General features: G+C 33.7%; 1 protein-coding gene across 1 annotated transcript; it reads left to right on the plus strand.

Annotated features, from left to right (window-relative positions):
* Positions 1-6,001: 6,001 nt before the first annotated feature.
* On the plus strand, positions 6,002-11,249 carry LOC140806568 (protein IQ-DOMAIN 32-like). The gene is made up of 6 exons (XM_073163122.1): positions 6,002-6,187; positions 6,999-7,379; positions 7,461-7,679; positions 8,168-8,251; positions 8,368-10,054; positions 10,934-11,249. Exons 1-6 carry the CDS (start codon positions 6,104-6,106, stop codon positions 10,951-10,953), a joined length of 2,475 nt encoding a protein of 824 aa, XP_073019223.1. The 5' UTR covers positions 6,002-6,103; the 3' UTR covers positions 10,954-11,249.
* Positions 11,250-12,268: the final 1,019 nt, after the last annotated feature.

The following is a 12,268-nucleotide window of genomic DNA, read 5'->3' on the forward strand; positions in this document are numbered from 1 at the left end:
TGCGGTTTGTAGTTGCACCAACTATAATGACATTAATAACTCACTCTTTTCAGGCACTGTTCGTCCTCCAAGCTTCAAGAGAACGATTTTTGTTACCTAGGCCATTGCATGGAACCATTTCTTATATTCCTTAAAAGATTAGTTGAGCTTCTTATGTTTTTAATCATTCGTGCTACAGCTCAGGGACCAAAAATCCAATTGTACATGAAAAGTGCAGTACTCCAAGTTCCCACCCTTGTAATTTTAGGAAACAGGGTATCTTGCTTGCTCTGTGTGCCTTACAAACTTTAGAGTTCTCTTTCATTTCACATTCTGGTATTGCAAAAGTCAGAGTAAGCATATTTTTGATCTTATTGACTACAGTAAAACCAATTCTAAACAACTTATGCTAGCTTTCGATATGGAACAACAAAGCAAACTACATCCTGCCTGAAGGAAGTGGGATTTGGAGGTCAAGGAGACGCCGACGGACAATTAAACAATTATGGGTAATAGAGCTCGACAATGCCGAGTCTCTCTAATTCTCGTTCTCTCCGCACTCCGATCCCTTTTATAAGTTTGATGTCATCAATCATTGGTCGTCTCTTGAAGTGCATGCTCACGGGCACACACATGCGAAAAAGCAGCCAATCTCCTTGTTGATAATCTGGAACCTGCTCCCGATTTAAACCATATCCCCGCATCATCGTGTTGGTTTTTGTCTGAAATTTTGGTCACATCGTTTTCATGTACGTTGTGGATATATTTTTATATAGAAACTTAAACTTAATTTGTCGTTCAATATGTTATCATGCTTATAAAAAGCTACCACTTTCAAAGGGGTTTATCTTTTTATGGAGGAACCATTTTTCTCAATAAAATTAGTTTTTCTTGAAATTGACGTAGCGTTTAGATGGAGGAAACTGAGAACGGGAGTATTTCAAATCATTTACAACAAAAGTTCAATCGATTTGATTGGGTGATTTACGTTCCTTAATTTTGTAATTCTTCGTAATGTTTCAGATTTTTAAGTATCGTTTGGTATATGAGATGAGATACATATCAAATCGTTTTAATAGAAATATTCGAATATATCTTGATAAATTTATTTTCTTTTTTTCAATATAGTTTTTTTTTTCTCAAAAAGAAAACTATATTAAATTTTCATTTAAAAAAGTATATTTAAACTCACCATTATTCAGTTTGATTTTGACAGTTAATTAGGAAGAGTGATGGGAACGTTGCATTCACTTTACATTTTGGAACCATTCGAGCTTTTTGTTCATGACCATGGCTCCACAACTTCTTCTCTTTTGAAAAAGGTTCATTTTATGATGGTAATGGGCTGTTGTACCAAAAATAATTCCAAATTATACAGATAGAAAGCACATATTTCACCTACAAGCAATTAATCACTCGATCTTGACATTTGACCTTCAATTAATCTACCTGAATTAGGGAAACCTAACTTAAATCTTGTAATATAAAAATGTTCCAAAATTGATGTGGAGTTTCTTGCAACAATTATTGATTTATAATCTAATTTAATATTTTATTATTGGGTTTCCTTTGTAGTTTGAGTTCGGATAATAAAAAAAGAAGTGAATCTTTCTATACAATTTGTACTATTTGCTTTTACTTTTGCACTTGCTTGGCTTCGCCGTGGCCACGGGGACGAGACTTTATCGCTACACAAACACAAAGGATAAAAGAAGTAGCGAGGGTAGCCCCACTCATTCAAGCAAAAGAAGACAAAAGCATTAACAACTAGGTAAAAACTTATGTGAGCCGATCTCACAGGTCGTATCTGTAAAACGAATCTCTTATTTGGGTCATTCATGAAAAAATATTATTTTTTATGCTAAGAGTATTACTTTTTATTGTGAATATTGGTAGGGTTGATATGTCTCACAGATTAAGATCCGTGAGACGGTCTCACATGAGACTCACTCTAAGAACTAAGACAAGAATCTCACTCCACTATTAAAAAAAAAAAGATAAGTCGAGGAAATCTTACCATAAAACTAACTCAAATAATTTGATGCCATGTTCACGACCCATCCACCATTATATTTTATTCAATGCCTCTATGAGTAAATACCTTCGGCGAGATCGACGGTAGATTTTTAAAAAAAATTGTTGCATGTTCGAGTTATGTCATTGACTTTGATACATGATGATATGTCATCATGTATTTTGTGTTTACGACGTAATTTGAAATTGTGACAGAAATTAGGTTAAATAATTCCGTAATTTGTAACATAATTATTGACAAAACCATCGCTATTCAATTTGATGTGATTGTTTTCATTTTCCGTCGCTAATTTATGCACACTGTCGTTGACGGTTTCAAAATAAATCATCACTAATTTGCACACAGGTTTCAAAAACCGTGGAAGTTTGGCCACATTTTTGTTAAAACCGTGGGAAAATTTAATTCATCGACGATTTTTGAAAAATTGTCACTAAATTATAAAAACCGTCGGTGACAAAGTTCAATTTAGCGACGGTTTTCAAAAACCTCCGCTACGTTATCGGTTTTTTCTAGTGTTTGATTTCGAGCTTATATACCAATTTTTTTGTTCAATGGAACTCAATTGAGTAATATTAGTAATGATCCATTCAATTTGATGGATTGTCATAAAATAGAAGAAGAATAATCATATAGGCAATACAATAAATTCAGATGCTATAGCCTTTTTTTATAAGGGCAATTTGTCAACTTCTACACATACAAACGTACATACACTTGCTCCCATTTATTGTGTGCAAAATTTGTCGCATATAATTTCTTTTGTCGCTGGGAAAGAAAGTCTAGAATAGAACCAATCCAACTTCTTGTCAGGCCAATTCAAAATTTCAAATCAGTAGTTGTACCCCATGCAATGAATTATTTATATTCCATATATCGTATCGTTCCAAGGAAAAAAAACTTTGATAATATTATATTAAGTGATAGTTTTTTTACGAATTCAATTTGTTGGCACTAAACTGAGTTTAAAAAATAAATCAAATCTCTATTTTCTTTTAAATTACTCTCCAATAATATCGTAGCACTTACTCATGACTATTACCTTATCTCTAATCATTTTTATTTTATCCAATTATTGATACTATAAAATAAAAATTTATCGCACTTGTAATATATATAAATAAGATTGTTATATAAAAAAAGAGTAGATTTTTTGTGAAACGGGCTCACAAATCTTTGTCTGTGAGACAGATCAATCATACCGATATTCACAATAAAAAGTAATACTTTTAATATAAAAAATAATATTTTTTTATGGATGACTCAAATAAAATATATGTCACACAAAATACGACTCATGAAGTCATCTAGCACAAATTTTTGTCATAAAAAATTATCGTTCGAGTCATGTATCTAGCAGGTTATTAAGAATAAAGGATGTGAATGGTATAATATTGGATATAATTTCATAAATTTTAATAAGAAGATGATATGGATAGTCAAATTTCAGACGACCTTCAAATATATATTTCAAATAATAATTTATTCAATTAAATGCAAAATGATAAAGATCGGTGTATAATATGAAAATCATTTGCTTGCAAAACATATCAATCAACGAGTACTTCTCTACAACAGAATTTTATAAATTTAGCTGGAAACAAATTAATTTTCTACGTAAATTAATTTGTGTGTGAATCTTGATTCTATTATTTTTATGTTTTATGTACGCAAGTTCTTCCCACTTAAAAATTTATATATTATACACTAAAATATATAAAACAGATAAACCAGATTTTTTATTCAACAATAAATATTTATCCACTTAGTGAACCATGACATGAGCAATCAATAATTTAGGTTATGATTGAGTCGAGGATTTGATTTACAGAAAAGTTCTAATTTATTATATGATTTGATGAAAGAATTTCAAATTATTTATTAATGATAGTGATCCATTAATAATAAGCATATAAAATATATTTGAATCGATACGGTATAAAATTAAATCTCATATATCGTAAATTGATGAAATTATGGAGACCTTACATGTGCACGTAACATGGCCGCCCATTGAGTCCTGGCACGTGCTGACAAACTAGTTGTCTCATAAATCTATATAGTATAAATAAATATCTCCTATTATAAGTAGGTCTCTTGTGAGACGATTTCACGAATATTTATCTGTGAGACTGGTCAAATCTAGCGATATTTACAATAAAAAGTAATATTCTTAGCATAAAAATAATATTTTTTCATGGATGACCTAAATAAGAGATCTGTCTCACAAAATACGAACGGTATGACCGTCTCACATAAATTTACATATGTAATGCACTGAATATTGGTAAATTTGACTAATTGGTATAATCAAATCATTAACGAACAATAGTTTGTCATAGCTACTTGTGCATCCATACTGGACCTCACATGAATAATTCCCAGTAGGACAACTGGATCTGTCTATCATTATGTTGCTGTCACTCCTATTAATTATCAGCTTAATACCACAATCAATACCCAAAAAAAAGGGAAAAGAACTTTTTTTGTCCATTAATTTTGTCTATTTTTTGGTTTTGATCACTAAATTTTCAAATTTTCGATTTTGCTACACTAATTTTAAATTTGTTTGGCTTTCAATCCTATTTCGTATGAGTGTTGACTTAAGAACAGAAAATGATGACGTGACACAAAAAAATGATGACGTATAATAAGAAATTGCTGACTTGTTTATTGCTACTACGTTATCAATTTGATCAAATAGTCAAAAATTAAAAATAGTGTATCAAAATCAAAATTTGAAAATTTAGTGAAACATATCCCAAAATTGGACAAGTTAACAAAAAAAACCATTTTCCCTATAAAAAAATTTATGTGGTAATGAGACAGAATAAAAAGGAAGATGATGCTAAATTGAACTATATATTGTAAGCAAAAATTTGTGTGAGACAGTCTCACGGGTCATATTTTGTGAGGCGGATCTCTTATTTTGGTCATTCATGAAAAAATATTACTTTTTATGATAAAATATTACTTTTTATTGTGAATATCGGTAGGATTGACCCGTCTCACAGATAAAAATTCATGATACTATCTCACAAGAAACCTACTTTATGCTCTAAACAACTAATAAAATAGTTTCCGCCTGCAAGCGTGGGAGTTAAATAAATTAACAAACGATACAACCATACAAGCGATGGTTATTTATATATTGCAATTACAGCTAATGACGTCTTAATTGACAAGGATTTAATTATTACTATTTACCAAATTTAAATCAGAATGAGGGGATTAGTCGAGTAAAAACACCGCACCCCACATTTGAGGCATCGGCCGCAGTCAATTCGTCACTACGTAACAACTATTTAATAAATCTCAACTGTTTATAATGTATTCCCATATTCCCATATATAATAGATTGCGTTTCTTCGTACAAGATTAGGCATCCAAAGTTTCAATTGATTGGTCTTTTTATTCACTTAAAAACACTTTTTGATTAATTGCTAATACGTTTTTTTTTTCCAAATGAATATTAAAAAAAACGAAAAAAATGTTGGTAGAGCAACTCTTATGCATCCAAATTTTAACAGGGACATTTGTCTCGTATCTTTGTGATCCTACTCTCTCACTGTCAACACATCAAATTAAAAGCAAAAATTATGTGAGACAATTTCACGGATCGTATTTTATGAGACAGATCTTTTATTTGAGTTATCCATAAAAAAATATTAATTTTTATGCTAAAAATATTATTTTTCTATTGTGAATATCAGTATGATTGTCATGATATTGTCTCATAGGAGACCTACTCTCAAATAAAATTATAAAAAATAGAGAAATATATCCACGTCACTCTCCAACGGATAACGTCGTACCATCCAAAAAAAACGAAAGAAAGAAAGCCTCTTCCAGAAAAGGAAACGGAACTCCCTTGCCTCCGGGCAGAACGCGGAATCCAAACCCTCAAGTAAACCATATTTAAGGGTAGAAATTGACGTCCGAATACATTCACTTTATTTATTTGTTTATTTCTCTGTTCCATTTCCAAAATAAACGTCCAAGTCTAATTAAGTATTACATGTTTCACTGTAAAATAAAGAAAATCGAATTTCTAGAGAGGGAAAGGGTACCTCACAATTTTTTAGAGCGATAATGGTAAAATCAAGTGGAGCATGCTTCAAGATAATTGCCTGCGGAAGTGATTCAGTCGATCATGAGGATATGCAAGCGCCGGAAGTGCGTATCCGTTCTTATCTTGTTTGAATCTGCTATTTTTGAAGAATCTCAAGTGTTTCTATTTTTAGAATTTGAGTTTTTGAGTTCGTTTTTGTTTTTGAAGTTATTTATTCATCTGGTTGGTTGCATTTGCTTGGATTGCTTTTGACTTACTTGATTTGAGTTGATTCGATCCCTTTTTTAGTTTATATACGTGGATGAGCTTCTCTGTTTGATTGGTTGGATGCTCGAATCTATGTTTGTGAACACTAGGATCTGTGAAACTGGCTTTCAGGTGTCTTTTCTTGAGTTGGACTTTTGGTTTTGGTACTATTCAACGCTGTGAACGGATTTCGCTAGCTCAGTTACTCTGCTTCTTAATCTAGTCGATCGAAACTTCGAGTAGCAATCTGCGTCACCGGAATTGGCGATTTTTTGGTTTGATCTTGTTCTTTGTGAACACGTGATGGTCGATGCTTGTTGCAGTCACTGATCTCTTTCTTTTTTATAAAGTGAAATGCTACTTCATGATCGGACCTGCGTTTTTACTATTTGGAATATTTTGTTGATTCATTTCCAAAATTGAATACTCCGTGCAATTCTTCCTCTCTTAAGTACCTCGTTGCACTTGGAATTTGAGACCATGAGAATTTCAGTTGTGTAGAAAATGCAGTTGGCTGTTGCTTCTGGAACAAGAACTAGTGGCCACCTATGTGTCTTGATTATAGTTTAGTCAATAATGAATATGTTTAAATTTGTTCACTAGTTCATGTTGATTTTTATATTTCACTTTCTAAATGAGATAACTCTTGCGAACTTTTGAATACTGCAGAGCAAGAGTTCAGATGAGAGGCGCGGGTGGAGTTTTCGAAAGAGATCTGCCAGACATCGAGTATTGAGCAACACCATCATCTCAGAAGCTCCTTCATCTGTGAAAAAGGAATGTCCAGAATCTACAGATGTCAACGTCCTTATGCAGTCTAACTTGCCTATTCAAGAGAAGTCCTCAGGAATTCAAGGGAAAGAAGAGAAGACTGAGTTGTCTGCTCGACCAAGTATAAAGATATTAGACACGATAGCTGATAATGTGGATGACTCTAGTGCTGATGCAACCTATGATGAGTCCTGTACGATTGTGGATGACTCCAGTGCCAATGCAACCTATGATGAGTTCAGTATAAATGTAATCCAGGCTGCTATCAGGCGATCTCTGGTTTGCCTACTTACTGTTATAATTCTTATCTCTCAAGTCTGTTGGGCAATATTATATCATATTCTTGTTATCACTTGCTAGGCTCAAAGACTGCTATCAAAGCAGAAGAACATAATAAAATTGCAAGCAGCTATACGGGGACATTTAGTTCGAAGGCATGCTGTGGGAACTCTTAGGTGTGTTCAGGCCATTGTCAAAATGCAGGTTCTTGTTCGAGCTCGCCGTGCTCGCCTACTTGTTGAAGAATCGTGTGATTTTGAGAAGCAAAATGCAAGCAGGGGAAAGAATAATCCCGATCCGGTAGTGATATATAATTTATTTTCTTAATTTTCAGTATCCCATTCAAATTCCCCCTGCTGCAGTGGTATTTTGTTCATTGGTTTCACATTGTCACTCCGGACATTCCTAAATGCCCGTAAACCCCCAATTTTAAAATTACGCTGATTGTGCAGTGACTTAGTGACATTCTGCAGGTCCAAAGGCAGATGAGCAATGATCTAGAAAGTGTGTTAATTTTGTATGATGAGTGTTTGATTGTTTGTTCATAGTGATGCAAATTGCGTTTTAATTAAATTCTATATTTTTAGAGACGAGATTTGTATCATGAATTTAAGTCTCACACCCCTCTCTATCAACTAGATTCATGTTGCCTACGGAAATGAGTCATATTTTCTGATACACTGTTGAAGGAGAGCCAAATGAGTGTCATGTTATGTCCCTTTCTTTTTCTTGCAAGATACTGCTATATTTTCCGTGATTTTTTTTGTGCTACATTGTCTTCATTTCAGAGGAGTGAAAGAGAAGCAAAAACAAATATTTCACACTCTTACATTTCCATCGAGAAATTACTTAGCAATGGATTTGCCCGTCAGGTAATGAACATTGACACACTTCTATATTTTGGATTTTCCTTGTATTTTGCTTTCATCTATACTACATACATTTACTTAATATAGACCTTGATGTGTGTTCCGAATTTTAATGTAAGCTGTTGGAATCAACACCTAAGTCCAAATCTATCAACATCAAGTGTGACCCCTTGAGATCGGACTTGGCCTGGAAATGGCTGGAAAGATGGATGTCAGTTTCATCGGTGAGCAATGCCGAGGTACTGGAATCTGGATCAGGTGCAGAGCTGCCAGAGAAGAATAATCTTGAGCATTCTGAAGGCAAAGTGGACTGTGTAGTTCCATCTGATCACTATCCCGAGCAAAAAAACTTAGCTGGGTTGAGAGCATCAGTCGAAGCATCTGTAAATGACAATGATTTAATCAGTTGCGAGGAAGATGACGTAGATCTCCAAGTCTGCAAATCAACCTCGCCTTCCTCCAGTCATCCTGACCTACAGAACATTGACAAATCAGATTTAACACATGTTGTAACAGAAACAGTTATAAATTTGGAGGCTGAAACAATATCAGAACCTGCTTGTATTGAGATAACTGAAACAGACTTGAATTTGGAGGTGGACGCAAAATCTATCCCTGATAAGGAAGAAACAGTGTATGAAATTGACTTACCAGATGTGAACAATTTTTCCTCCGAGCAACCTGAAATTGATACCAAGAAATTATCAAGGAAGGCAAGTAACCCCACTTTTCTTGCTGCCCAGTCAAAATTTGAAGAACTGAGTTCAGCTGCCAATAATGCTATGCTAGAGTCTTCATCCAACCTGGATCATGATATCGAGTACGACCTGGATGATAAGGTTTCTACTTCTACTGATCAACAACCATTTAGGTCTCAAGGGATTGAATCAGCAGAAAACCCCATTTCCAATGCTCCAGCTGGTCAAATAGGTGGCTCGGAATGTGGGACTGAACTTTCTATTTCATCGACCCTCGATTCACCTGATAGGTCAGAGGTTGGAGTCAATGACATTAAACAGAACCCGAAAATTGCTGACGAGTCTGACCATACAAGTGGAGAAAATTTCGTTCTTGACATCAATGGGATATCCAGCATCCTAGAACCTGATCAATCACACAAAAATATTATTCATTTGCCTAGGGATGATAGTGGTAACTCAGCTACTGTTGAATGTGATAATTCTGTGGTTCCCACAGACTCACCACCATTAGAAAAGAAGCCAGAGCCAGATCTAAGTGGCCTGCAGCCGGAGTTGGAATCTGAAGCAAGCCACCTGTTACACAAGCAATCCCCTGAAGCATCTCCAAGAAGCCATACAACTGTCACTGAATCTCAAGCAACTCCTCCTCGCGTAGTTTCTTCAAAACCGAAGAAAAAAAGAGGGGAAAAAAGTGAGTCAAGTTATAAAATTAAGTCCTTATCAGCTGATAAAAAATCCCTTCCGAACTCTAATCAGGATTCGGCTTCAAGAAGTAGCATGGAGCAGTTACCAAAGGAGCACAAACCTGTAAAAAGGCGAAGCTCTTTTGGTTCAGCAAAACCTGATAATGCAGATCAAGAACCAAGAGATAGTAGTAGCAGTAATTCTCTCCCAAGCTACATGCAAGCAACTGAATCTGCGAGAGCGAAAGCTATACCAAGTGGCTCTCCACGATCTAGTCCAGACTTGCATGAGAAGGATATCCACATCAAAAAGAGACGATCTCTACCTGGTTCAAATGAAAGACATGGATCTCCTCGTATTCAGCGTACTTTGTCTCAGGCACAGCAGAATGCTAAGGGAAACGGAACTCATTCTCCTCAAGGTATCATCTAAATTTTCTTATGTCTGCGATGTTTAGATGATTTTGATTCGGGTGGGTTTCAAATATATTCCACCATTTATGTTCTTGTATTAATAATTAATGGATTTTATATGAATCCAACTTTAGTGTCATTTGAAATCCTTACCTGAAACACTTTCATTCCTTCAAAAACTTTCATCAAATTTCCACATGATGGTGGATATATATTGTGTCATTTGAAATAGGATTCCAAAGCTATTGTAGTTTGGATGTTTTTCACACAGGGTATTTCAAATTCATTGCCTTTCCGTTTAAACTCTTTTATTACTTGCTATAGGGTTTTCAGATTTACTCAACTTTAAATCCATTCTCAGATCAATTCATTTGAAATACCGGATTTATTTCATGATTTGAAATTCATTTTAGTTTTTCGGTAGTGTTGATATGGGGATTTTTTAGTTCAAAGTCTCTCACTTCAAGCTTTTATATTAACAATTATAATGGCTTTCAAATGCACTCAACATTAATGCCATTTGAGATTCAAATTTCAAAACTATTCCGCCGTGATCAGATTCGTACATTTACATAAATTAATAAACAGGTGGATTTGAAAGACACCTGAATTCTGAGGTGCCATGTTTTATGAATCGGGTTCTGTGTAGGGCTGGAGTTGGTATAGTGTGGCCATAGATTTATTGTTCCCCTCATGAATATTGTTCATCTTTGCCTCGTAAGCTTTAACGGTTTGCAATCTCATTTGCATCTCGCCTCTATTGAAATAAAGGTCCTAAGCAACCAAGATCGTTATATCCATGATTAATAACGTTGATCTGTTCGCATCCAAATTTTATTTCTTTGGTGTCCACCATATCTGCTCACTGCTTGTCCTAATTGTATCAGACCGCAAGTGGAGGAGATAATAAAAAATCTTGGGTACTCGATGGAGGAAAGATGATGCATTGGTACCATATTCTTTTTCTTTTTTCCGTTGGATATATATAGAGTTCCTGATTGCATGTAATTTACTACTCACGAGTCACAATTTTGTTATTTTGTTTTCCCCCTTTCAATCTGTCTGAGAGTTGCTTTTTTTTTTCTTTTTTTTTTCTCGAGAGCTTGATTGATTGTTAACTTGTGTTTGGCCAATGGTTAATGCCTTTTAATCTTGTATTGACTTTAAACTTGAGATATACATGAAATGTTGCCATTACAGAGATGTGTTGAACTTTGTCACAGTATATTAATGATACCTGCGCAAAACGTTTGCATGATTTGCTTTCGATTCACGTGTCTTATGACTATTCTCTAGAACTGGTGCGGTACATTTTAAAGAAAAAATTAGTTGTTATGATGCTTATATATAAATATTTTTATATTTATTTAAAAAAAAAACCACTTTATTATTAGTAACAAAACTTCTATGATTCTACCGTAAAAAAAAGATATTTTGTTTTTTAACTTCGGTTATTTATTTAATTAAGAAAATGACATACTTATATGTATTTATTTTACAAATTTCTCTCACAAAAATAAAACTTATATGATCCTCTATCAAATGATACAAACAATAATGTTTAAACCATAATTTAAGAGAAAATAAAGCAAGTGATTTGATGTACTAGGTGAAAGATCAATTTAAAAGTGTTGAAACATAGTTATTGATTTTTTGTAATAGATTATGATATTAAAAAAGTGATTAAATTTATAAATTATGAATAAGTATGAAAACAAAATTGAATAGTGTTTAAAAACAAAAAATAAAAAAATTAAATGAGAAATTAATAATATTTGATAAATAATTTCTTTCAATATTAACTTGTTAATAAAATTACTTTGAGTGAGTCTTATGTGAGATCGTCTCACGGATCATAATCTGTGAGACGGGTCAACCCTACCCATATTCATAATAAAAAGTAATACTCTTAGCATAAAAAGTGATACTTTTTCATGGGTGACCCAAATAAGAGATCCGTCTCACAAATAATACCCGTGAGACCGTCTCACACAAGTTTTTACCAGTTATTTTGTAGAATCAGAGTCATCTGCAACGAGCTTTTGGATTTCATTTAAATTTAAAAATTTGATTCTTTAAAATGTTTTATCTCACAAAATTTAATTGACTTCACGGGTCAAATAAGAAACCGAAACAATGAATCCGTTTCCGTGTTTTAATTGTTTTTGAAAAAAGAGAAAAAGAAATTAATCCGGTCCCACCTAACCACGCGCTCTACTGGA

This window comes from Primulina eburnea, chromosome 12 (assembly GCF_022965805.1).
Source record: "Primulina eburnea isolate SZY01 chromosome 12, ASM2296580v1, whole genome shotgun sequence".
In the NCBI taxonomy this organism is placed as follows: Eukaryota; Viridiplantae; Streptophyta; class Magnoliopsida; order Lamiales; family Gesneriaceae; genus Primulina; species Primulina eburnea.

Bases quoted from the DNA above. Each gene is read 5' to 3' on its own strand.
- LOC140806568 (XM_073163122.1), top strand. From the start codon at position 6,104: ATGGTAAAATCAAGTGGAGCATGCTTCAAGATAATTGCCTGCGGAAGT. The intron at 7,680-8,167 runs GTAGTGATATAT...TCTTCATTTCAG, and splicing joins GAAAGAATAATCCCGATCCG to AGGAGTGAAAGAGAAGCAAA. The intron at 8,252-8,367 runs GTAATGAACATT...TTTTAATGTAAG, and splicing joins GCAATGGATTTGCCCGTCAG to CTGTTGGAATCAACACCTAA.